Source organism: Alternaria hordeiaustralica, assembly GCF_023758085.1.
Source record: "Alternaria hordeiaustralica strain BMP 2776 chromosome Unknown scaffold_21, whole genome shotgun sequence".
Classification (NCBI taxonomy): domain Eukaryota; kingdom Fungi; phylum Ascomycota; class Dothideomycetes; order Pleosporales; family Pleosporaceae; genus Alternaria; species Alternaria hordeiaustralica.
The window spans coordinates 421165-447713 of record NW_026056793.1 but is presented as its reverse complement, the minus strand read 5'-3'; the positions used below and the strand labels follow the sequence as shown (position 1 = coordinate 447713).

General features: G+C 53.7%; 6 protein-coding genes across 6 annotated transcripts; 4 read left to right on the top strand and 2 right to left on the bottom strand.

Moving 5' to 3' along the window:
* Nucleotides 1–6861: 6861 nt before the first annotated feature.
* On the top strand, nt 6862–7692 carry J4E84_008441 (uncharacterized protein; the record flags this gene model as incomplete). Its single annotated transcript, XM_049391014.1, has 2 exons — nt 6862–7095; nt 7147–7692. The coding sequence occupies 2 exons, from the start codon at nt 6862–6864 to the stop codon at nt 7690–7692; spliced, it is 780 nt and encodes a 259-aa protein (XP_049241356.1).
* A 925-nt stretch (nt 7693–8617) lies between these two features.
* Nucleotides 8618–10963, top strand: J4E84_008440 (uncharacterized protein; the record flags this gene model as incomplete). Its single annotated transcript, XM_049391013.1, has 1 exon — nt 8618–10963. The coding sequence occupies one exon, from the start codon at nt 8618–8620 to the stop codon at nt 10961–10963; it is 2346 nt and encodes a 781-aa protein (XP_049241355.1).
* A 753-nt stretch (nt 10964–11716) lies between these two features.
* J4E84_008439 (uncharacterized protein) lies at nt 11717–17825 on the bottom strand (the record flags this gene model as incomplete). Its single annotated transcript, XM_049391012.1, has 5 exons — nt 11717–12942; nt 12997–13103; nt 14218–17659; nt 17715–17759; nt 17807–17825. The coding sequence occupies 5 exons, from the start codon at nt 17823–17825 to the stop codon at nt 11717–11719; spliced, it is 4839 nt and encodes a 1612-aa protein (XP_049241354.1).
* Nucleotides 17826–20592: 2767 nt separating this feature from the next.
* J4E84_008438 (uncharacterized protein) lies at nt 20593–23265 on the top strand (the record flags this gene model as incomplete). The annotated part of the gene is made up of 3 exons (XM_049391011.1): nt 20593–20694; nt 20743–20909; nt 20961–23265. 3 exons carry the CDS (start codon nt 20593–20595, stop codon nt 23263–23265), a joined length of 2574 nt encoding a protein of 857 aa, XP_049241353.1.
* Nucleotides 23266–23933: 668 nt separating this feature from the next.
* J4E84_008437 (uncharacterized protein) lies at nt 23934–25157 on the bottom strand (the record flags this gene model as incomplete). The annotated part of the gene is made up of 1 exon (XM_049391010.1): nt 23934–25157. One exon carries the CDS (start codon nt 25155–25157, stop codon nt 23934–23936), a length of 1224 nt encoding a protein of 407 aa, XP_049241352.1.
* A 547-nt stretch (nt 25158–25704) lies between these two features.
* J4E84_008436 (uncharacterized protein) lies at nt 25705–26352 on the top strand (the record flags this gene model as incomplete). The annotated part of the gene is made up of 1 exon (XM_049391009.1): nt 25705–26352. One exon carries the CDS (start codon nt 25705–25707, stop codon nt 26350–26352), a length of 648 nt encoding a protein of 215 aa, XP_049241351.1.
* Nucleotides 26353–26549: the final 197 nt, after the last annotated feature.

Genomic DNA, 26549 nt, shown 5'->3' with positions numbered 1-26549 from the left:
GCTTTGAGGCGAGAAGTCGATAATCTCAACACCTTATTTCCTGTGCTAGGAGACGAGGAACACATTCTTCAGCCACACGTGGAGCGTATACGTGCCACGTGTGCGGTAAGTAACCGAGGATGAGAAGAGACGACGCAAAGCTACTTTGACTCGCATGCGAAGGCCGTCGTGGCTAACGGCTATACTGATTGGGGATCTGATGTTCACAGAAGACGTCCCAGTCACCTGACTACGTTCCCGTAGCTCGACAAGAAGGAGCACTACTCCGCCAGCTTCCGAGGAGAAAAGGCTTTACGCGCACGCCGACGGCTGGGTTGAACACTAGGGACCGCTATGCATTGCCGATTGCACCCAGACCCTCACCCGCCTTTCTTCGTTCCGAGATCGGCTGGCACATCCACGCGTCGCTTTCAGGCCATGGCGGAATTCGGTCTCGCCACCACTTCCAGAGCCGGGTGGTGATAACAACGTGGTCTCTTAACCGTCCCTCGGAACCTTCTCGACCGGCTGAATACCGTATTCGCTTTTCGACGCGAAGGAGTGTGGAGTAGGTCCCAGAACCAAGCCCACGGCGTCAGCATGCCAGGTGGGATACGCGTCCATGGTGGACCGAGTGGCATCCTTTCACACCAACGTCGCTTTTCAATAGTGGAAGTATGCCGCTCACCTTGTTCGAGCTAGTGCTGAGTGGAAAGACTGTACTCGGGGAGCGCTTGCGGCGGGAAGGAAGGGTCGGGACGACACGGGAAGGATTGAGATCTTCGAGACGGGTTGGTGTTGAGAAGACAAGTGGCACCTTGCGATGTGTGTCCTAGCAGGGAAAGACGACCGGGAGGGAGCTGACCAACCTTCGTCTGCGATCCATCCTCACTACTCGGGTGAAGCTTTACCCTTGCCATGTTCGCAGAAGGAGTCTTTGGTAAGATCAGCCTTACCGGTCAACGCGGTCATGTCATCCAGGCCCTTGTTCTGCTGCTGGAATTTATCGATATCCGCTATCAAAGCATCCTTCACGGGTCACTCGATCGAAGAGTACATTTCGCGTGCCATTTGATAGGCTCGGTACCTTTCCTGTTATCGTGGCTCGATCACGATGAAGTACGAGGCGTGCACGGGAAGAGCATCCACACTGTCCAGTCTGGATACTCGTTACCGTATTCCATGGCTCGGCCCGATTGCGCTTGGGGATAGACTGAACTCTTACCAGACTCATGTCTCACATGATACACCCACCCTCATCATACTCGCTGCAAGTGGGGTCCGTTCCATGGCGGTGGATTCTCGGCCTGGGCATATCATCCTAGTCTCCCATGTGGCTGGTTCACTGGCTCTGGATGGATGGATGCGAGGCTCTATTGGCTGACGAAATGGTGGAGACGATAACTTGGCTTTCGATAGAGTGACACGCTCAGAGCTGATATGGACAAAGAATGGCCATGCACTTCGAGTGGAAGTTTCCCAGCTGCGAACTCAGTGTCCGTGTCGTAACCGAGAAGGCCTGCGAAACTAGGCAACGGCAGGAGTGCATTTGGGTATAGCATCAGCCAATAAAATAGACAAACAAGCATCGGAACAGTAAGAGACTGTAGACATTGTCGGGATAATCATGACCAGGGAAGCACGCCACAAGACGGATGTAGGTGTTGTTGGTCATCCGAGACCTGTAAATCGATAAAAAGCAAGGGTATTCCGCGTGTAATCTAACCTTCATGCGCTCCGGTAGTGCTTGCGCCGTAGATTCTGCGGTACATGGTCATCGGAGGAACGGGTGTGTGTCCCGGAAGGCCTCGAATACGACCAACCACTACCGGGCTGGTGGTTGCAGAACCCAGTACTCCGGTAGCATATGCTATACGCCAGGTTTTGGATCAGGAAGACACCATGGGAAACCTGAGTCCCATTTTGCCAAGCCTTCGAGTGATCATCGTTCCTGCATCCAGGCAACACGCCTGATCCCACACGATGATGACACGAACGATGAAGGATCACGGTACCTGCGATTGGACTTGACGCTATCGATAAGCAGCAAGCTACCAGGTGGGCGCGGCGCCTTTTTCTTGAATCATTCCAGAGGCTGACTGTAGGTCAATTTGGTGGTGTGAGACTCGTAGAATTGACGTTCGAAGAAGACCTAGATACGATGCCGCAGGCCGCTACGTTCGCGTCGGTACAGCCCGCTAGAGGTGGGCTTCGGCCGCAGGATCTGCCGAGCTAACCACATGCGCCCTCCATGGGTGAGCCGTGCATGCGTCTGACAAGCGCTGTGGCGCCATGGTCGCTGTTTTCTCGCAAAGGGCGTGCCGTCACGCGCGAGTGATGGGACGGTCCGTCGATGTGTAGAGACCATGTTTCCGCAGCGGGCCGACACTGTTCTGAGATTAGGAAAGAAACCAGCTATAGGAGATGCGCATCCAATCCACCATCTCACAGCTCTTCATAGATGTTACAATATTTAGAGAATTACCATACGACCCATCCGCTCCAAGAGCAAGGTTCGCAGTGTAGGTATTCGAAGTAGCCGATAAGCCACCGCTGAAAGCGCGCGAAATCCTGAATCACTGCTCCAGACCCGTCCCCTGCGTCGTCCAATGGATGCAGGGCCCACTCACTCATACAGTATCTTTCTGGATGCAACGCAGCATCATGTACCCTGTTTCCCTTAACGCTGGTCTTCTTCACACGTGCGAATCGAGCGCCAGGTCCAGGCACAATGCATGATAGCCATGAGTTGCGTATGCTTGAAGACGCATGCGCGCTGTGGTACCTTGCCTTGAGGGTTTTGACGGAACATCTGCCACCTATCGGTGAGTTATGCGAGTAAGCAATGGAAGGATGACAGTGGGGTGTTCTCGCCACGAATGCAGGGTGGCAAGAAGGCTATGAACTCCGACGAAAACGAACACCATGACTACAACACTCGGTCGTTGTCATATGATCAACGCTCGTGTGACCTCGGCTGCAAGGTTGAAGATCATACTAGACATGCCTTGGTTCTGATAAGACCAGGGTGGCGGAGGCAGTATGATCTTCACGTGGGAACAGTGGGCAGTAGCGTTGTCATAGTAGGCTTGCTATAATGCACAAGTTTGCTTTGGCTCACTGAGGCGGTAGTGAGCGAAGGTGTAAGAACCAATACTATGCAAGGGATGACTTTAGCCGTTTGAGCCGCTCAAACGGCAGGAGTAGGCGACTACACGTCGGAGCGCGGCGGATTGGCTATCTTGCCTGGAGCAGTGCATATGCAGGAACCCCGAGGAGACTGCAGCAGCACGCCTTTTGACGGATGCGGAATTTTCGAACAGAGTTCCAATGTACCGTCTCTGCATCTCATAGCCGTATTATCAATAGAGATGTTGGTCAGACGTGGGATAGGCGGACTTTAGTATGGAAACCTTCTTCGTAGGCTTCGGGAGTCATCCAACGCTTGGAGTGCAAAGATCTTTGAGAGCCGCATAGCACAAAAGAAAGATTTGGTTGGAAATGTCGAGTCTTGTTAATGGGAGCGCCATGCATTTCGTAGTCTACATAACAGTTGCCAATGCACCTTAGATGCGCGTTGTCAAGCGGGCTCAGCCAAGAATCGCCAGCACCACTACGATATCAAAGAAGCTTCCCAGATTGGCGGACGACTTATTGCAAAATTGAAGTCATGGATGGACGCTGCCGAAGTGGCAACGTTCAGGCCGGGGATAGTATGTTCGTAGAAAGTCCAGTCAGTATGATATGGACTTGATGTATCTCTGAACTGGTACTGGAATGGGGAAGCGATTTCGGTAGCGTGTGATACTGGCTCGTTTAGGGTTTGTTGGGATGCGCCTAAGAAACCAGACAAACACCAGGGTGTCTGCGCGATTGGAATGTCGGTTGTGACGTGTGGAGTAGCCCAAGTTTGTGGTAGGACATCATTGACATTGAAGTCGAACCCACATTCGATGGGCATCAATACTTCGTCGGACCATAATCGTGGATACAAGCAGAGATCTGTCTCGTGCACCACGGATACGGGCTGATAAGGATGTATCGGGCTTGGTGTCTGCGGTGACATAGTGCCCAGGTTAAAATAGCTGTTCGCACCCGCAGACTGAGTAAAGAAATCCGGATCCTGTTCAGAAGTATCTATATAAGTGTAACTGCCGTTGAGGGTTTGCGAATCTCTTGGTGAAAGCGGAGTGAGCATTGGATAGCCAGAGAGCCCCGAGTTTTGATGGCTGGCTTTCGCGGTGGCTTCGGTATCAATGTATGTTGCGGCGTATGAGCCTCGAGAGTCTTGAGAATGCAAGCTCGTCGAGGGAATATATGAATCGAGGCGTGATATGACACTGGCCGAGAATTGCCTTTTCGGTGGTCTAGATGGTTTCTTGATGCTTGATCGGTGGTTGCTATCTGAAGTACGGCGAGTGGATCTTGGTTCGCATACGATACCCTTGGTGATGCACCGAGAGCACGAAGGTAGCTATGTAGTGTAAGCGCAGGAACTTGGACTATACAAGATGTGCCTTGGTACATACAGCTTTGTTACACTTGGTCTTTGCCTTAGCGCATGTCACGCACGCGATTGCTCTTTTCGATGGCATTCTAGCATATGGGTTGTGCTGAACTGCTTGCGTAGTAAAGCGATCCGACAGGTCTCGTGGAGTATGAATGGTCGTCTCATCCATTGCGATCGGATGTTTGGCTTAACAAGTGATACGAATCAATGCGTGTTGTTCCAAGCTGGCTGTAGAACCACCGTGTCTTGAGAGTCGACTGCAGTCAGGCAATGACCGTTGCATCAGATAATGTCGAGCTTCTCTGGACAAAAGCGTGTGCTTGCTCGAAGTGGTAGGGGCTGAGCTGTGATATACTCGTCCATACTGAGCAGACTTGAGCTTGACCAGAACCGACAATTCCGTCCAACGGCTGATCATATACGGCATCAAGCTTGCATGATGCTAAGTTTAGGGCCGAGATACATGTCTTCCGTGTAGAGTCCTACATAGCAAGGTATCGTCCTAGCACCGATGAGGCGCCCTCGCAGGGCTGGAAGCCAAGTCAAGGCATCGTGTATGAGCTGACGAAATGCTGCTGAGGATAGTTAGCATGGTACGCCACCATGCCCGTATGCTGAATGCACGTTCATGGTAGAAGGCGCCTGAGCGCGTGGATGATGACAAGGGGTGTCCTGCGCGCTGACAGGACCCGCGCTGGTGGAATTCGGTATGTCCATGATGACAGGTCGCACACGAATCGTGGTGTGGCTGAAGCCTCACCAGTGCCATTGCTTGGCTGATTGCGTACCTCAGTTCAAGCGACATGCAAGTGCGACTTGACGTCTTAAGGTTTCAAGTAGATTTGGCTCGCAGAGAAGAGCTCAAGGTGTCAACAGAAGAGGTTTCTGTATACCGTTGAATGCTTTCGGTAGGGTATCAAGGATTTCGTTAATGACATGATCATCCAGGTACCACGCGGTCTTGACGTGGTCTGCACCCAGAGGGTGGTTCCAGACCGGGGCCGGGTCACCGGTGATGAGGCGCTGTAGTGCCTGGCACAACGCTATTGTTGTAGATTCATGCTGATGATGTGGACGGACTATGGGGAGTGGCGTCTGGTGGTGAAGTTAGACAGTGGGAACCCCTGTTCCGCAGCTGCCCAGGTGGAGGAGCGGGGCCATGGCGGGCTGACGATGCTTAGTGTCGAAAGCTTCCGCAAGCTACGCTCTTGGGTGAAAGGGCGATATCGGCGACGATGCATGTGTTACGGGACGTGGGTGCTTCATCCCACAGATGATGGCGGCGGCCGAGAGGTTGCAGGTGGTGGGCATTGCGCCAAACGTCATTTCCGAACAGCGCACGGTCCGCCGCCATCTATGGCCTTAACCTTGGAAATCTCCCTCGCCAAGCAGGCAAGAGCCATCGGGCAACAACTTGTCCATACATCCTCTCAGTTGCTAGATTCACGATCGTATCTCATCCAGATCTACATCGTCGTGAGGGCTCGTAAAGGACCATGAAGTCAATTTGCGTGGTGCCTGCTGGAGGTCACGAGCTCAAGCTCATGTCCGACTGACTTGTACTTAGGTATAGACCCTTCCTTGAAACAAAGCATTCCCAGAATCGCACATCGAGCACTCCACATCTGCGGCTTTGGTGGCCAGTGCCTCTCCCTCGCTCCATCTTTAGCAAGGCATCGTCAGCGTTGCTATGTGTAAAGATAGATAGATACGGAACGATCGACATCCGACAATCTATCCACGGCCTGTATACGACCATGAAGTATAGCTACGGATATAGATGTGTTGATAGTAACAACCACCACGAACCACAATTTGACGCAGGTCCGAAACGTAGGCCGAGGTTGACTAACGTGGGGCCGTTGTGCGTAAGCAGAGCTTGTGTTTGAGACCTGCTTCGCTAGGGGCATCGACCTCTAATGGAGTTATAATGAAACGACAAAGCTTGAACTGCGTGCGTTGGGCTAAGGTCTTCTGTTTGGAAGCCTCATCAAACCATCCATAGATCTTCGTGGGCCGTAGTTGCCATCACGTATCGATTGATAAACCCGAAAGCAAACATCGAGGAGCCGAGAGGGGAACCTCATACATCATGAGGAAAGAACTGTACATGCGAAGTTCTATAAATAAAGGTTGAAACCGTGGTAGGCATGCATATCTGCATATCAGTGATCCGTGGGGAAAGAGACGCGGGAGGCATGAGCTAGTCCTTCTATGGCTTAGTGCGTTCGCCATATCTGCATCGCACTTGCCGCTTCATCGCGCACGTCATCCAGAATTCTCGATCTGAACCATTTTCGACAGTCGCATTGACTGCATCATTATCTATATCACCACACTCATTTTTGGATACCCTAGAGAAAGTTAGAAATATGGCGCAACGTGAAGACAGCGAACTGTACCCTGCGAAGTTTCTTGCGGAAAGCGCCCATCCGGAGAAGACACCAAACCCTCCCGATCTTCTCATTTTGAATCAACCAATAGCCCACTTCACTGCCTTTTCACGCCTTTGGAAGCACACGGAATACCGGATATGTGCCGATGGCGGGGCGAATAGACTTTACGACATGCTGAAAGGTGACTTGATAGCGCAGCGCGAACAATACGTGAGTAAGTATGTGATATATAGCGTCAACACAGGTCGCTGACAGGCGTAGCTACCCGATATGATCCATGGAGACTTGGACTCGTTACGCGATGATGTGCGTGACTACTACGAAGCACGAGGTGTTCCTGTGCTACGCGATGGTGACCAATACAGCACAGACTTTGGGAAATGCATGAAGAAAATCTCGTCGCGTCTTACTTCCTCAATGGTTCGGGATGTGATTGTTCTTGGTACCCTCGGTGGGAGGGTTGATCAGGGCCTTGGGCTCCTGAACGAGATATACAGGGAAGAAAATCGACATGCCGACCTTCGCCTATGGCTGTTCTCCGAGTGCAGCCTGAGCTTCATACTTCGGAGTAAAGAGACTCTGCTGAGAGGGCTACAGGAAGATGGTATCTTTACCGAGAACGTAGGGTTTCTTCCTATATACGGACCGGCGATCATCTCTACCGAAGGTCTGGAATGGGACGTCAAGGAGTGGCCTACGCAGATGAACGGCGGTCAGCTCAGTACGAGCAACCACGTCAAAGCCAACGATGTGAGGGTTGGAACGGACGTGCCGATATTGTTCACGATAGAAAGAGCGCCTTTGTGAGAGGTCAGGGAAGTGTCGTGCTAGATATGGACTTGACGTACTCGCGACTTATGGGAATTGACACGTAAAGGTATCCTCGTGCTACATGTTCCAGCACGCTGTTGTTGTGTAACGTCGATTGGTCTCGCCGATGCTGTCTGCATGGGAGACAGTGGATCAGGGCCATCATGAGGTAAGCGCGTGCGTCGTTGAGCCAATCGTGCTATCCACGGTTCGAGCAATCGGAAGAAGGTGCGGCCTGCGAGGCGACAACATCGCATACATCATGAAGACGGGAGACGACTCCGGCCACGGTGGTGAGCGTACCTGTCGAGTCGTGTTGTGCCAGTAACCGTTCGGCTGTGGTGAAAGCATGAGGAGAGTCCGAAGCGCGACGCAGCACAGGCGCAGGTGCAGGCAACCGCTCCTGCCCATCTTCGGAACCGCTCCTGTTGTTTGGTGAGCCCCAATTGGGAAGCTGTGATTGGCCGCGTCGTGGGCAACTCGCCTTCACCATCAATGCTACTATCAGACCAGTTCTCCCGCTCAAACAATCACCGCGCTTGCCAGGCCAACATCGCTACTCACTGTCGCTACTACGCGCCTTTTGGAAGTTTATTCACTCGCATACGCAGCTCTTGTCTTCTGCGAGCCTCCCCGCTTTCTGTGTTGCTCACATACAGGTGCCATATCCACCCCGACCCTCCCACGTCCCACCGCGTCAAAGCTCTCCGACCAGCACCTTGCCTCGCGACGTCAGGCACAACACGTTCGCAGACCCTCGTCTCCCGCTGCCTCCCACTGTCTCTTTCCAAACTCAAGATATATCTGAGCATTCTGTCGACAAAGCTACTACACGCAGCATCACAATTGGCGTGAGCTGCACGACATAGCGCGCGCTGTGGGGCAAAACGCCGGCGCGAACGCCAATCGGTCGCTAATCGCCATGGCGTCCATACGAAGAGTCGCCTCGTCCACGTCGTCCGAGTACTCGGAATCACCTCAAAAGCGAGACGAGCAGCTCAGGCGATCGTCGTCGTCGAGTTCAACTGTCGAGAGGGAAGCTGCGTCTCCCCGCGACACCAGCACAGAAGGAGCATCCGAGCCAGCAGGGGCAGCCGAAGAGCCGCTGATTGGCCAGCCGAGCGGCAGTCAGAGCCCAGCTTCTGACCATGGCTTCGACTTCGGCATCCCGCCAACGGCAGAGCGCGAATCCTCGCCGTTGCCCTTTGCGCCCATCGTCCCTTCGCCGCTCGCAAACTCAAGATCAGCGAGCGATGGAAGCTCAGACGGGCACGAGCCGCAGTCGAGCGATGATACCCAGTCGACCAAGCATCGGCCGCGCACCACGACAGGCCGTCTTCACTTGCGCATTCCGCCCCGGCCTCACTTGAGGACACCAAAAGCGAGGAGTACAACAGACTTGACAGGTCATGGAGCCCGCTCTCCGGGCACCCCACTCACATTACAGGACTTGGGAACCGACTATACTCGCTACTTCAACCCTTTCTCAGATTCCGCCAGTAGCCATAGCCGCAGTCGGAGGACCTCCTTATCAGAACGGCAGTCTTATGCCAGACTGAACGCCCGCTCGCGCACAACCACTCCGCCGCCTGGCATACCACCAATCAACCCGTTCCTTACCCCCAATGCGTCTGTGACGGGCCTCAACGATAGCGTCATTGAGCTGTACGATGACAAGAAGAATGTGTCTTTCATCGACGACAGATTAACGGCACCGTACGAGGAGAAAGGAATACTGTCCTGGCCACTGGTTTGTGACTTAGAGGAAGCGGACGATGAAATGCACATGCCTCGCGACGACGATGACATCAAGTTCAAACCGAGGATACGCGATCACTTTACAAGAGACAGCATCGTTTCCACTATTGGCCTAGCTTTCATGATATCAGGACTGTTATTCATTTTCATCGGCCTTCCAGTACTTTCTGCGGTAGGCGTCATCGACTACAACTCAGCCTACGGTATGCCATTGAGCATGTTTCCCAATCCCTGGAGGCCTCAGATCTGGGCTATAGTCAACAACAAACAGTATCCACTCCTGGAGAACATACGGACAGGCTTGATCGATCCCGACACACCTGACGCTGTCAAGACAAGGGCCGGAGAGTTTGGCGATGAGTATGTGCTCGTCTTCAGCGATGAGTTTAATGACAATGGCCGCACGTTCTATGAAGGAGACGACCCTTACTTCTTTGCACCCAACGTCTGGTATGGCGCGACTCAGGACGTTGAATGGTATGATCCAGATGCTGTCACTACCAAAGATGGCACGCTTCAGCTGCGCCTGGAAGAATTCTTCAACCATGGTCTCAAGTTCCGATCCGGTATGCTGAACAGTTGGAACCAGCTGTGCTTCAAAGGCGGTATCTTCGAAGTTTCAGTGTCGCTACCAGGACCAGCCGGTGTACAGGGACTCTGGCCTGGAGCCTGGACAATGGGCAATCTCGGCCGCCCAGGCTATCTCAGTACAACCGACGGGCTGTGGCCCTACACCTACCAAGCTTGCGATGCTGGTATCACGCCTAATCAGTCTAGTCCTGACGGATTATCTCACCTACCTGGACAACGACTCAACTCATGCACCTGCCCGGGTGAAGACCACCCATCGCCAGGTAGAGGAAGGGGAGCACCAGAAATTGACGTCATCGAGGTGGGTGCCACATCAGGATACCCAGGTCCAGCAGGTCTGCCAATAGCAACACAGAGCTTCCAGGTTGCCCCCTTCGACATCTGGTACCATCCGAATTACAACTTCACGGCGTTCCCAGACCTTCGTTACAGTGGGCTCAACACCTACGCCGGCGGTGCCTTCCAAGAGGCCATCTCTGCCAGCACAATACTAAACAGGGACTGGTTCGACAACAAGCAGTATCAGCGGTACTCTTTCGAATATGCTCCCGGAGAAGGCAAGGACGCATACATCTCCTGGAAGGTTGGTGACCAGACCATGTTCATCATGGACGGCCGTTCTGTAGGACCCAACGGCAACATCCAAGCTCGACAAATCGCCGAAGAGCCCCTGTCACTCATTCTCAACCTTGGCATCAGTAACTCCTGGACCTGGATCGACTGGAAGAACCTGGTCTTTCCTGCCACCATGCGATTCGACTACGTGCGGTGGTATCAGAAGAAAGGCGAGGAGATGGTTACGTGCGATCCCCCGGGCTTCGAGACTACAGAATATATCAAGAAGCATCCGAAAGCTTACCAGAACCCTAACTATACAGTACATAATCCTGTCTTGCTTATCATACAAGCACACAACTAACGCAAAGCAGTTATGGGATCAAACCGGTTATGACTGGCCGAAGCACAAGCTCAACAGCGATTGTTGACCCGAGACGCCCTCTCACGACAGCGAGTACGATCACGATCACGATTACGATTGACGAGTCACCACGAGCGCGAACACCCTCAAAAGATCGCTTCGAGCGTCTCCCTCTACGTACATTGCAGCTATACGACCGACTACGATCGTTTACGGAACATGGCACTCGAGCTGTACATTTACATTTCAGGAAACAAACATGTCGCTATTGTACAGATACACACATGAAGGGAAAGCGTTTCGGTGAAGGCAACACAAACACACATAGGAAGGAAAGCATTTCGGGCAAGGGCATGAGAGCGGAGGATGGGTCTTGGCCATGTTTAAGCTACATGTGTCGTCTCCTTGCATATGGGGAAGGTTATATCGATTTTCGAGCGGCATCATGGCATTTTTGCATTTGTTGGTGTATATGTATAAGTAGCATAGCGTAGCCATAACTTTGGACGAGAACGTGCATGGTTTCTGGTCTGCGTGAATTTGTCATGTAGTGCGTTGGGCATGTGCGACTGACCAGCTAGAGGATACATGAGATGATGCCTGCACACAGAGACTTGCTTAACCATCGCTACTTGCAAAAGTCTTTTGCGGTAAGCTTCAATCTTGGTGTTGGAGAGGTGGTGCGTTCTGTCGTGTAATGCATTCGCTAAGTACATGTACAACTACAAAACACTCCACCTCACCACCACCCTCCTACTCCTCTCCCTCCATACAACTAGCATCCTTACAATCCTTCACATCACAAACCTTATGAAAGTCCTTATGCGCCTTGGCCCCCTTCCCAATAAGTTTCTTGAACGACTTAAACTCGCAGCTCGCACCCGGCCCATCCTGGCAATCCGGAATGGGTCTCGGCGCCGAATTCGCAATGAACCTAACATACGTGCCCGGCTCATCGCCATGCACACCACCCCTCTCACAAACCATCTTCTCCATACCAACATGCCCCAGGAAAGGAATGAGATCGCTCATCTTCCACGCGCGCGTCCAGTTGATATGATCAGTAGGGAACTGTTCCGCAGCGTCGGAAGAGGAGTTGAAAAGACCGAGTGCCGTAGCGATAAAAGGCGGGACTTCCCTATGCGTGAAACCAAGGAAGAAACGCTGTTTATCCGGCCAGCCGTCACCAGGCGTATCATGCTTCTCGATATGCGCAAAGAGTTCCGATTGTGCTTGCAGCCACGGAAAACCGAGGTAGGGACTCAGCGGGTTCAGCGGCCCAACCATGTACGCGTACTTGAGATCCCACGCGTACTCATACGCCATCCACTCCGAGTCTGTGAACAGCGCGCAGATGGGGCTGCGCTCGCCCTTGATGGCGGATTCGTAGCCGCACAGCATCTGGAAGCCGACGACGTCGCTAGGAGTCAGTTTGAAGGGCGTGTAAGGGGAGAGGCGGTGGGCGACGGATGCGCCGTAGAGGTCGATGACTTTTTTTTGTTGCTTAGACCCGGGTTTCTTGGAGAAGTTCTTGCAGGATTTGTGGGGGATGAGGGATTCCATGCTGCCGTTTGTGTTTTCGGTTATGCGGACGATGTCGATGTCGGAGGCTTGGGGGAAGGCTTTGACAAAGTTGGCGGCCGTGTCGTAGGTTCTGCTCTTTTTGTCCGCGAGGATGCGCGTTGTGTCGGGGACGAGGTGGTGGTAGCGTTGTAGGAGGTGCTTGCCTACTGCTTCTGCGTCGACGGCGCCGGAGGGTGTCAGTTCCTCCAATCTATCTTCCAAGATTGGGGATTGCCACTTTTCCATGAAGGAGAGCGGGCCGGTCCATCCATTGCGGTGTGTCTCGAGCTTCCACAGGAAGGGCTTGATGTATTCTTCGTATTCGTCGTCGTTGGAGTAGATGGCGCCGTGGCGGATGATGTACGATGCGGCTGTGACATTGCAGCCGACGGGGGGTTTGTGCTCGAGACCAAAGCCTGGATGGAGTTAGTACAGGCTATTACCCGTGACATGGGGAGGATGGTACAAACCGACTGCGTCAAAGTATGGCGAGATACCAGGGAGATGCAGCAGGGGATCAAACTGGTAGTTCTGCGAGTGGTCCAGAGGCTGGAGTGGTGATTGAGCTTGACCTGAGCTTTGGAGGAATGTCGGCAAGGTCAGAGCCGAGGCTGAGCCTGCGAACGCGAGCGCGAGGGACAGCATATTAGACATTAGTCTTGCTATAAGAGCCGTTCTAAGGTATTGTCGCGTCGGGAATATGAATCAGGTCGAGCGACCTGAGATGGGGATTTAATTGGGGCATGCGCGCGGTTTTGACTTTCTGTTTTCTCGTGACGTACATGTTTCTGCAAGGTACGCGCTTCACTAGCGCGAGCGCGCCGCCCTGGTAGCGCGTGCCTAGGCCTTGGACGTCGTCACTTGTTCGCTGTCTGGTTGCATGCACGCGGCAATCCGGCACACTGCCCAGTCAATGCAGGCAAGCGGGAATGAATGTGCAGATGTAATGACAGGTCGCAAACCTCAGTGGAGCAAGCACAGATCGGAGGTAACGACAGTTTCAATTTCTAAAGATGAACGTTGTTGTGGGAAGCAATACACTGCCAGTAATACGCTCACGTCTGCTACCCAGAGCCATCGCGTTCCTTCCCCTTCATATGGCGTCGGCAAGACGGCGCATGTCATTTGATAACGCGTTGGTAGACGCAAATCCGTCGTCGCTCATCCTCCGGCTCAAGCGTCGCTTGTCGCAAACGCCATGTCGCAATATCCATACGTCTGCGTAGCATACTCACCTGCCTCGGGGGCGCTCTTGCGCGAAGTAGGATGTTTCTCACTGGCGAAAGCTTTCTCTTCGCTTGGAGCACGGAGTCTCGATACCGGAACGGTTGCTTATCCTTAGGTGATACATACCGCGAATGGCATGCTCTGCAGGAATGGCAATGGTAAGCATAGGGAGCTTTTGCGGCGTTCATAGTGGATGCTAGCTGCAGCATCGGAGACAGAAATCATGTCCTAAACAATCAGTCGCCCACACAGGGCCTCGCGGTTAGCCTCGTGATGGTGAAAAGCGCTTCGAAAGTAACGCCAAAGATCAATGTCGACTGCAAGTATTTGAACGCTTGCGAGAAGCCTGGGCTCGCGCTTCGTCTCAACGCTTTGATCCGACCACCGAAAGCGGTTTAGGCATTGAAGCAGACGTTGCACCAGTCCCAGGGCGACTCTGCCGAAGAGAGGATTGGGAGTCATACCAATTGACATCTGACAGCTGTAGCTTCCTTGCACGCTGGTTGCTGCGATTTGCACCAGCTTTGTCGAGGCGCGGCTGCGCATACGGGTTCGGAGTCTTGTCCAGACCTTGAGGGGAGTCAATACGTGTTCTGTTGGTATTAGGTTGAAGGGTGTAATGAAAAGGCGCATCACCAGTCGTGTCGTCAGCATCGTCGCGAGCTTCGTTGTAGTTCAGGACGAGGCTCTTGATTCGCTGTCGTTCTTCCGTGTCTGCTTGCTGTTTGTTACGCATGGCGACAGCAAAGGTCGAATCTGAGGGTAGGTCAATAGATCGGGTCTGCGTTCTGTTGCCACGCTTGCTGAGCAGGGAGAATTTCATCGTCTGCGAAGGAACTGGAGCCTCCGGAATGGGCACTTCGTTTCCGACGTCTTCAGCATTGACCGGAGCCTCTCGAGCACGGCGCATGGGTAGCGGTACGTCGAACACAGGCTTTCGGTCATGCTTACGCGATTCTGCACTCTCTGACATGAGTTTAGCAAGCTCGCGATCGAACTCGGCATCGGCTTCTGGATCGCGTTCGTCTTCTTGCCGTGTTACCACAATCTGTTCTTCCTCTTCATCCGACGATGTCTGCTTCACAGGCTCATCATCCTCGGAGTCATCGTCTTCTTCGCCAGATGACTTGTCTCCTTCTCCATCAGGTAGGACGACGTCCTCGTCTTCGGGGCCATCCATCTCGTCGTCTGATGCAGAGAGGTCGTCTTCGTCGGGCTCAACAGGCTTGTCGGCTGACGATGTTTGGTAGTTCTGTTTGACGGCTTCTGCAAAGGCACGTGAAGCTTCCTCTGGGTTGGTGATGATCTTCCACTGCGGTCTGACGAGATTGAATGCGTCTTGCACGATGTACTCCACGTCCATCGGCAGTGCCTCCTTGATGCAGACATAGTACTGCAGATACGTGAGGAAGAAGTCAAGCTTCTTCTTCGCTGCACCTTTGTCGTAGTACATACCACAGGTTTCGAGTAGGTTGCAGACCAGACGAATGCGGAAGTAGTCATCCGGCTGATCTAGGGGATTGTATCCTCCAGGTCGTGCATAGCCACCTTCCCATCCGTAATTCAAGAGCTTGTACAGAGTATCGAAAACGAGAGGCGAGTCAACCAACCGATAGATGTAGAGTTCGCCGAGATACTTGACTTCAGAGATCCGGCGTTGGTTGAACTTGAAGTCGTTCAACTCTAGCCCGAAGGTGATGGACTCGAGAAGGTCGTCAATGACGGAGATGGCGAAGTCTTGGTGAAATCGGTGGATTGTTCCGAGCATGACGGCTAGCAAGTGGATGTTGCTGTACTTGATCTTCCCCGGCTTTGCAAAGACCTTGTGGAGAAGATTGACTACTTCCTCTTCTTCCCAGTGCATCTTGCGTACCTGCTTGATGGTTTTGTCCAGCGTGCGACGAGTCAAATCCTGGTACATGATCTTGCGTAGGAAGAGCTCCATTGGCGTCCGCTCTTTCTGTTCGATTGCAGCGCGTTCTGGTGGGTTCACATAGTAGACAGCGTTCTCGATCAACATGCGCTCTTGTTGGCCGATGACCTGAGCGCCCTTCTTTCGCTGGAGAGTTTCGAGGAAGGAATGCATACGAGGAGACGTCTCGGGATTACGAAGCAGATATCGTCCGCAGTTTTCCAAGAGGTTGCAGATGATCTCAATGTTCATCCGTGAGAAGTCGTCTAGGCTGACTTTGAGACAGTGAAAGATGACGTGCTCAGGGACGACACCGAACTTGGTCAACTCTGCAAGGTAGCGTACATTCTGCGTTCGCACCTGTCCGAGGAAGTCTTTGGACTTTCGACGCTGCAAGCTTCTGAACTCTTCATCGAGGTAGGATACCAGTCCCTGGGCCACATCCGGCATGTACTTCCCGAGGGTTGCGATGAGTCTAGAGTACAGGGGGAGCAGATCGGATCGGCCCTTGGGAATCTCCTGCACAGCCTTGATCAGACGATTGCGCGAGGCCTTGGAGTTCAGGAAGCAAAAGTCCATGGCAGTCTGATCGACGGCGTCCTTGGTTGCTAGTTCCGGCAGGCGCGCCAAAAGAGCGTCGACCTGTGCTCCGACGGACTTGTTCGCGATGGCAGTAGATTGGTCGTCTCCATCAGTCGGTTTTGCGTCATTGGAAGTCTCTGCTGTTTCCTTTTCGATGGGTTCGGCCTTGGCCTCGATTTTCTTCCCCACCTGGTCATCACCATCTGCCTTCTTCTTCTTGACTTCCTCCAGCAGAATACCCGGGACGCGGTCCTTCAGGTCGATCAGGTTCTCGTAGAAACGGCGCTCATCCTCGTCTTCCCAGATGCCAGCGCCGTCGCTTTGGCCGCGCAGATATTCGCCCGCCTTGATCAGGCCAATAGCACCGTCACCTGTGTTTGCGGAGTTGTCCTTCTCTTTCAAGTCTGGCATTTCCACGCCCAACGCGTCGGCCAGCACCTGTGCATTCGTCACCAAGCGCTCTTGGGACTTCATCTGCTTCTCGTAGTTGTTCTGACGGTCCTCGAAGACCTCGCCCGACTTGACGTATGCTTCGGCATTCTTCCGACCCTGACTGAGGATGTGTTTCTGGTCGCGGAGGAGGTGCGTCTTGACGTCTTCGAAGTAGCGGGTGAGGATGTTCCTGAACCGCTGTTGCAAGTCGGGGGAGATGATGGGCGGGTCGTGGTCCTCGTCTTCGGCGCCGGAAGTGTCTCCATTCTTCTCTGCTGTTGTAGTGCCGTCCTCATTGACTGTTTTACGACCCTCTGCCGAAGAAGGCTTGGACCCCAGGATATCCCAGGCGAAGGCTTTGACGAAGATGACGACGAGGGGCAAGTTGACATGTTCGCGGTCGTGACCCAGCATGTCCTTCAGCACCTCGAGAGGAAAGGGCTCGGCGTCGGCGCTCTCCGCGCGGGACTTTGCCTTTGCGGCGCCCTCGACGAGCTTGCCATTGTCCTTGGTCTTGCTCGCCTCTTCAGGTCGAGCTACGTCATCCAGGCTGCGCAGAACACCCACAAGCCAGAGTTCGGTAGCGACTCGCAGCAGTACGCGCTGACGTGCCAGGCGCTCCTTCTCCTCGCGCTCGCGCACTTCGGGGGCCAGTGTCTTGAGGTGTGACTTGTCCGGCGTCGCTAAGCCCCTCCCAATATACCAGGCAATGTATCCCGTGAACTCGGTCGGGCCGAAGCGTTGATGGAGAGCGCTGACAATTTCCACACCGGCAGCAATCTCGCCGGGCGTCTTGAGCCTGCACAGGCCCTCGTAGCAGGCTGAGATAATCTCGGAAAGGTATTTGTGGAGAGACAGTGCGCGGATTTCCTGGAGGAACTGCGCTTGGGCGGCGGCGTTTACGGCGGTTCGCAGGCGCTTGATGAAGGCCGTGTTCTTTTTCATAGACGAGTCGAGGGAGCCTTGCACGGCGAAGACGTCTGGACATATCGTCAGCACGCGGGCTGCAGGTGCACCTATTCTAAGACCAAGTACCTTGTTCGCCATCCCAGGCGCGGATATTCAGTTCGCGCAATTCGCCTGTGCATTATTAGTATAACTCTGTCAACTACATGGCGAGCACGTACGCTTCCGAGGCCTGTCCATGGTGGAGGAGGCGATTGCCGCGGTGGTGGAGGGGCGGCGGTAGATAGCACGGATCGGTTATACGCGCACATGGAAGGTGGGAAATATATCAGGCGCGGGCGCGGCTTGCATTGGTTCGGGCTCGGTGAGACAAGCTCGGGTGAGAGCGAGGCTGTTTGCGACTGTAGCAATGTCGCGATCGCGGGGCCTTGGGTCGACGTTGCGGGTGAATTTGTGAGCGGTACCTGCAGCGAGTTCGCTCACGTATCCAGGTATCCGTGCGTCACCAAATGTCCCGCGGTTCACATGAGAGTGCCATGACTAAGCAGCCCTGGGTACTCAACCAGGGTGCTGAGAATGAACACCACTACCTAATTCATACGCGAGCGATGACTGGGGTGAATATCCGGTACTATATCAAGCTGGAACAGTCACAATACATCTTCCCAAAAGGCGCTTGAAACAGCTCGACGATGGGGATCAGTCATCACTCAGCGTTCAAGCGAGCAGACTTCCTAATGTAGTCAGGTCCAACACTAATTACGGCAGGAATGACTCTCATGCACATTATCGAATCCCATATCACATTCAATGTCACACACACTTAGGCCTTAGGCGAAGACGTCCCATTCTGAGCTTTACCCGACGTTCAGCCCTGTGGCGCATTTGCAGTGCGGGACTGGAAGCTGGGAGCGAAAACGGTTACCTAGCCTCAAACTCTAACAATTCACCCCTGAGGGCCGCCACATGGCGCATTCTTCCACCCTTGACTGGCTGCGATATAGACTAGAGAGTCGAATATCGTAGAGTTCAATTGTAGCTCAGGGGTCCATGACCAAATTCGTAGAGGCCATATGCCGCGGCGCTATTGCGGTTGACGGCAAGCGCACTCATCTCAACAGCAGCGATTCATGAGTGACACGGACGTGTAAGATGTATACTATACGAGGGCGAGATCCTGGCCATTCCAGAAGGAAGGCCGAACACGCTGCACGTTGGAGTCGGTGTAAACAAGTCAACAATGCTGTGCATGCAGGTTGAGTGCACTGGCGATCCGTCACCGTTGGGCCGGCAGCAAACAAGATTGATGAGCATCGTAGCGAGTGCGATCAGCGCCTTGTCATCGCTCGGGGCAGGAAAAGCAGGATCCGAAACTACGGGTCGCCGGTGCGCAGCGACTTTATCGATTGCGAGCCGCCCTCAGCCTCTGCCAATGTGGGTAGGCGAGATCTATTCGGGAATCAGGGCAAAGACAGGCCCCCGTGCTGCAACGTCGATGTTGCTATATGCGTTATGACGAGCGGGCGGTCCACCACGCTGTGGAACATGGAAAAATTCATCATTACCGGTACGAGCGGAAGCGGCACAGGTTTCCTCCTGTCAGTCTCCATGCATGTTGGGGCCGCCGTCGCCGTTTCGTGCTTTTTGCAGCGGGTCGGCCTGGCATATCCACAGCCCTCGTATTTTTCATCAGGTATTTCCCTAGCGCTCGCGACTCAACGAGATGCGGGAGGAGAGGGTGCAGCGACTCGGCGTAGCGTCGGATAGGCCATGGGAATAGGGATACGGCGACATGGCTTTCTTTTACGACAGCTACCAGCCATAGCACAGTGTGACAGACAGCCTCTACCGCGAGGCTCTGGGGCCGCCGCTGGGGATTACGAGACGGCATGAGGCGCGTGGTGCCATAATTGGTCGGACATGGCTTTAGAACAGCGAGCGATGCCGACCCCTGAACGCCCGGAATCCACGCGAAGCTGGAGGATCTCTTGGCAATAGAAGGCGACCAGCAGCGGTGCATTACAGGCGAATTTCCAAGAGCGACGATGCCACCTCATGCGAGCGACGATGGCCACGTCCGGCGGAATGAGGTAGAAGCTACCATGACTACAAAATTACTACACCACTGCATGCCCAGCGTGCAGACCACGGCTCTCGAGGGCCCCAAACACACGGCCCCAAACAGGTAGGATGTGCCTCTGTGTGTGATGAGGATGCGAAACAGAGAGGAACACTTTGCCTGCAAGCTTCAGACAGCTAACGGTAGACGGCGCATGGGGGCGCCCAAAATAACTGCGAGGCTGCAGGCATAGGGCCGCCGGCGCGTGGTTTGGCACGGGTCGGGGCCACTGAGACCAGGCGTAGGCCTGCACGCAACTCGTTTTCGAGCTCCAAGCGCGGGCAGCTTGCCAAATCTAGTTGGAGTGCCCCTGTGACGATCGTGCATCTCGACTGCTGCCCAGAGGATCCAGCACTCTTCGGGTGAAGGCCATGTGGACCGAGCGCGCCCGCTTTTCGTGCTTGTAAACCAGCTCGATCCCCTCGTAGAGACTTCCTTCCTCCTCAAGGCGCTCCTCCCATACGACTCCGGACTGCCCTTGCGAGCGGTATCTTGTTAATGACCTTGGTCTAAGCCCTTCTTGTCCTTCCCACCCTTACACTCGTTTATTGGGCCGCGAAGACTTACCATCCGCTAACACCACTACAACTACTACCGCCAAACACCAATACCTGTATCCTAGTAGTTTTCTCAGCTCTGCGACAGTTCTGGATCAACAATTCGCCTCTACGTCAATTATCTAGCCCCGTGCCACTGTTGGGTTACGAGCCTTTGTTACTCAGGGCCCCTCCCATACCTCAGCGACGGGCCGTGCTTCTCCAACTCACCGCGTCTGCGTCACCGATTTAGTCGCTTTACATATAGGGTCGACGGCTGTCCGAAACCCAGACAGCATCGCTCGCTATTAGCTTAACGACAACAACGAATATACATACTTAATACTCCGCCATGGTTTGGCAAGACATGATGGGCCTCGCCGCCCGCGCGGTCTTTGCCCGCGAAATCGACCATTCTACCCCAGACATTGACGACCCTTGGCCAGCTAAGGATGTGAGTACAGCCATTGCCGACTGTGGCTACAGAAACTGACTGCAGTAGATTGCCTACGTTGCCATCATCGGTGGTCTCATGTTGGCTGCCCTGCTCGAGTGGTTCCTCTGGGTCGCTGCTTTCCTGTACTGCATTGTCAAGGTCTTCCAAAAGGCCGAGACGATCAGTGTCCGCATTCTGTCCATCTTCTTCGGTATCCTCTTCTTCGCTCTCCGGTAAGCATTTGAACTCCGCTCCTTCATGCGAGCCAAGTCTGACAGAAACAGTGCCATCTTCTTGCCTATCATGGTCGTTACCCTCCCCCTCCCGTCGCAAGTTACCAAGTACTTCCCCCAGGAGATGGTTGGCTTCCTCCAGTGGTTCGCCTTCTGGTCGTTTGCCGGTCTCTTGACCGTCCCGTGGTTGTTCTGTGTCTACCAGCTCGTCACCCACTCCGTTGGTCGCAGCCGCAGGATTAAATCCGTCCTCGACGAGGCATCTGCCCCCAAGGTCGTCATCATCATGCCCTGCTACAAGGAGATTCCCGAGATTCTTCTCCGAACTTGCGACTCCCTGGTCGACTGCGAATACCCGCCCTCCTGCCTGCATATCTTCCTCTCCTTTGACGGAGACCAGGAGGACGAACTCTACCTGAACACCATCGAGAAGCTCGGTGTCCCTCTTACGCTCGACACCTACCCCAAGTCCATCGATGTCATCTACCGTAGCTGCCGCATTACCATCTCCCGCTTCCCCCACGGTGGTAAGCGTCACTGCCAGAAGAGAACCTTCAAGCTCATCGACAAGATCTACTCCGAGTACCTCAAGCGCAACGACAACCTCTTCGTCCTCTTCATCGACTCCGACTGCATTCTCGACAAGACCTGCATTCAGAACTTCATGTACGAGATGGAACTCAAACCCGGCAGCAAGAAGAACATGTTGGCTCAGACTGGTGTCATTACCTCCACAACCGAGAAGAACTCGCTCATCACCCTTCTTCAGGACATGGAATACGTTCACGGTCAACTCTTCGAGCGTTCAGTCGAGTCCGGCTGCGGTGCCGTCACTTGCTTGCCTGGTGCCCTTACTATGCTTCGATTCTCCGCTTTCCGCAGGATGGCCAAGTACTACTTCGCTGACAAGGCCGAGCAATGCGACGACCTCTTCGACTACGGCAAGTGCCATCTTGGTGAGGACCGTTGGCTCACTCACTTGTTCATGATTGGTGCCAAGGAACGTTACCAGATCCAGATGAACACCGGAGCATTCTGCAAGACCGAAGCTGTGCAAACCTACCAGTCTCTGCTCAAGCAACGTCGCCGCTGGTTCTTGGGTTTTATCACCAACGAAGTTTGCATGTTGACTGATATCCGTCTCTGGAAGCGCTACCCGATCCTCCTCATCGTCCGCTTCATGCAGAACACCATCCGAACCACCGCCCTGCTTTTCTTCATCCTGTGTATCTCTTTGATCACTACCTCGCAAAAGGTTGCCAACCTTCCCGTTGGTTTCATCGCCATCTCTCTGGGGCTTAACTGGCTTCTCATGTTGTACTTTGGCGCCAAGCTCGGTCGCTACAAGATCATGCTGTACCCCCTCATGTTCATCGTCAACCCCTTCTTCAACTGGGTCTACATGGTTTACGGTATCTTCACCGCCGGTCAGCGCACATGGGGTGGACCTCGTGCCGATGCTGGTAGCGCTGACACCAAGACCACTCCCCAGGAGGCTATCGAGGCCGCCGAGGCTACTGGTGACGATCTGAACGTTGTTCCTGAGACTTTCAAGGCTGCCGCCGAGGCGCAGAAGCACCGCCCAGCCGCTATTCCTCTACAGCCCGGCGACAACATCGACGGACGCTTCGCCGCCGCAGAACGCCTGCCCAACGGATGGTACCAGCAAGGCAACGACTCTGGTCTTACGCTCCCCAACACAATGCCCCGCAACCCCAACGTCCCTCACGTGCCTCTCCACCCCCGTTCTTCCATGGACTCCTTCGCTTCGCAAGAGACCTCCGCCGCCAACTCCATCTACATGCCCCGTCGTGTCGAGAGTTTCATGGATCCCGAGGATGCGCGTATCTACCACAAGACTCAGCAAACACAAAAGCCTGCCGGAGGAGCCTTCTACGAAGAGCCACGAGGAGGACCCTACGAGGTCGGCCAGGGTGCCAGCAAGGGCATGTACAGCGAATCTGTTGACTCCATCGACGACGACTCGGTATACCAGTCCAAGGGCCCGCAACGACCTGCTCAGATGCGTACCAACAGCGACCTCGCCCACGCCCCAGCCCGCACATCGCCGCTGTCCAACGAGCAGAAGGGCCATGGTCTCGAGTCGCCCAAGCCGTCCTACAGCAGGACCAACAGCTCAGACCAGCGCCAGGGACGCAGCCCTCTTGCTCAGCAATACGTTCACACCGCACCTGGTGAGGATTACGAGCTACAGGCCCCACAGCAAAGCAGCCTGATGCGTGATGTATCACCTGCGCCGCTAGGCCAACCTACGATGCCTGCGTCCAACCACGGACGCAGCGACTCAAGCGACTCCAAGAAGCGGAAGCGCCTCAGCAAGCAGCCCCGCAAGTAAACGCCTCTTTCCGCATGATCTAGCATCTTGATCTTTCTTCCATCTTCCGCCTAGAAGGCTGCATCACATCAACGACATACCAGCATTAACCTTTTCTTTTATCATCAAACTACTTGTGTGCGCATTGGATGTCCCCGGCGTTTTCAGCGAGCAGCACCGCAACACACCGCGAGTGATTCTTTCTTCTCGCAAAAACTCATTTCCTTACTTGTACATATATTTACATCATTACATGACGGCGGGGTGTGTGTGTGGCTTTTGGATATAAAAACTACGGGATCATGACTTGGTTCGCTTGGGGTATATATGTTGTAGGAGCTATGTGATGGATCATACAAACATCACACCTTTTTCTTGCTTAATGTCTAGAAGTAACGTCGCTGTTTGGGACGTGGAATGAAATGGTCTTTACTGCCAAAGTTGAGATTGCTTGCAATGTGATGTTACTGTCAATTTGCTAAAGAAGGTTTCGGCTGGATATTGGCTTACACATTTGACTGTCTAGTAACAAACCAACTGTATTGCTAATTATCGCCTACAAGGTCGGGGTAACCCATGCGTTACTAGTTGAAAGCATACCAGTCAGTAATTGGCCAATCTTCCCACATCATCTCAAAGCCATGCATTACTCGTGACAACTCACAAACCCACTTCCCCACCCCTCCCCTCTACCGATACAACAACCCCTCCACCTCCTCTGCAACCGCCAAACTACTAGTCAACCCAGGACTCTCCATGGCCAACAAATTCACAAACCCCTCATACCCCTCCTCCTTCTGAATGACAAAATCCTGGAAGTCCTTCCCTGAAGTCGCCGCCAACTTCCCCAATTTCGGTCGTATACCCACGTAATCAGGTTGGATAGCGTTTCTATCCACGCCCGGCAGATACGTCTGGATATCATCGATAGCCTGCTTCATGTTTTTGGTGTTGGGGGTGTAGTCTGTAGGTGAATCTGTCCACTCGACGTCTGGTCCGAAACGGATTCGCCCCGCCATGTCGAGGGTTAGGTGTGTGCCTAGGCCGCCGTGGCCGGGGACTGGGGCTGGGTAGACGAGCGTGGAGGGTTTAGGCCGCGAGACAGCGTAGCTGAAATAAGAGCCTTTTGCGTAAAAAGCTTTCCTGTGCCGTTCTTTCGGCAAAATCATATTCTGGATATCGACGGCGAAGAGGCCCGCGGAGTTTACCAACGTATCGGCTGTTATACTGCTTTCCTCACCATCCGCTCCCGTCGTCGTGATTTCCCATCCCGAGCGTCCGGAATCGATGGGGCGGATGTGTGTAACTGTGGATTTGAAGGCGCAGATGCCGCCGCCGTTTTCGAAGGAGCCTTGCAGGTATTGCATCAGGCTGTGCGAATCTACGATGCCGGTGCTGGGGCTTTCCAAGACGCCGGCTTCAGCCCGCACATCTGGTTCGCGGCGGTGGGCTTCTTGTTTGCTGAGGAAATGGATGGGCACGTTTATGCTTTTGGCGAAGTCGTGGACTTTTTGGAGGGCGTCCATTTGTGCGGCGTCTTGGGCAACGATCCATTTTCCGGTGTTGCGGTGTGGGATGTTGTGTTGTTTACATAGCGAGTATAGCATGTCTTTTCCGCGCAGGCAGAGTTTGGTTTTGAGAGATGTGGGGCCGTAGTAGAGGCCTGCGTGTATGACTTCGCTGTTCCGTGAACTTGTTTCTGTGCCGACGTGGCCGTGTTTTTCTATTAGGACTGTGGAGGCGGAGTCGCGTTGTTGGAGTTTGCGGGCTATGGCTAGGCCTATTACTCCGCCGCCTATGACGGCGTGCGTGAAGTCGGCATGTCTTGGTGTACTTGAGGAGAAATGTCTGGAGTTTGATGTGATTGGTTTGAATTGCGGAGTTGTTCGAGAGAGGATGCGCGATGAGGCCATGATGGAAATTGGGGAATCAACGTCTAAAATCAGCGCAACGTGCTACAGAACAGAAATCGACGAGTAAATAAGACGAAGCAGAACCTGATCGCAGCGGAAGATAGACTCGGGGTTAACGACAGTCTTGACAAGTGATGCTTATCGGTGGCTTAGATGCATTTTGGATGACGTTACGTGAAATGCCGTGCCTGACGCTAAACAGAGTGGGGTCTCCCATTATTACTTGAACTGGCATCATAAGGCATAGCGAATTTCATACAGCATCTCAAACTATAAACTAAGTTACTTGACTCAAAAAGTACAATTCCTTGTGCGGTCGTGGTTTCTTCTCCAACAGACATCTCGTGGTACCTCATTTCCTCCACCTAGATAACGTCATCGGCACCCCAACGTCCAAATCCCCGACATCGCAACCAGGCCAATGTTCACAACCCTCACAAGACGAACAATATCACGCCCCCCAACCACCCTCATTCCCAAAAGATTACTCCACAGCACACGTCCCATCTTCACCTCACCGCTCGTCAACCGCGTAAACGCCGTCACAATGGCCTCCCCAACCAGCACCCCCAAGATAACCTCCCTAGTCGACCTCCCCTCCTCAGAAGCCAAATGGGTAAAACTACAAAAAGCCACCTACATCGACGCCAAAGGCAAAGAACGAATCTGGGAGATCGCCTCGAGGAAAACAACCGGCACCGCCGGCGTCGACGCCGTCGCAATGGGCAACATAATCTACCACCCCTCCAAGCCCCCCTCCACAATCGTCGTAATCCAATTCAGACCACCAATCAGCGGCTTCACAGTAGAATGGCCGGCCGGTCTAATCGACGCATCCGAAACCCCCGAGGAAGCCGCCGTCCGCGAACTCTACGAGGAAACGGGGTACAAAGGAAAAGTGATCTCCACTTCACCACCCGTAGCAGCGGATCCGGGGATGACGTCTGCGAATCTGTGTTTGTGCATGGTGGAAATCCATTTGAAGGAGGGGGACCCGGAGCCGGAGCAGCATCTTGATGAGGGGGAGGATATTCAGAGGGTGAATATTCCGATTAGCGAGTTGTATGGCAGGTTGGAGGAGTTTGCGAAGGAGGGGTATGTTATTGCGGCTAAGTTGTATCATTGGGCGGCGGGCGCGCAGTATGCGATTGATCATCCCGAGTTGTTTGCGAAGGCGCATAAGAAGGAGGAGTGAGATGGCGCGTGGGGAAAGGGAAGGGTGGATGTTGACTTTCAGATAGTTGATGTCAGGATTGTGCGGATGGATATAAGGTATCCTTTTGTGGGAGTCAACATCATAGCATAACTGGTCTGTGGAGATGATAGATATTGCCGCATCATACTGGCATGTCACAGTGCTCAATGAGCTTCAATATCATGTTCCAAAACTTC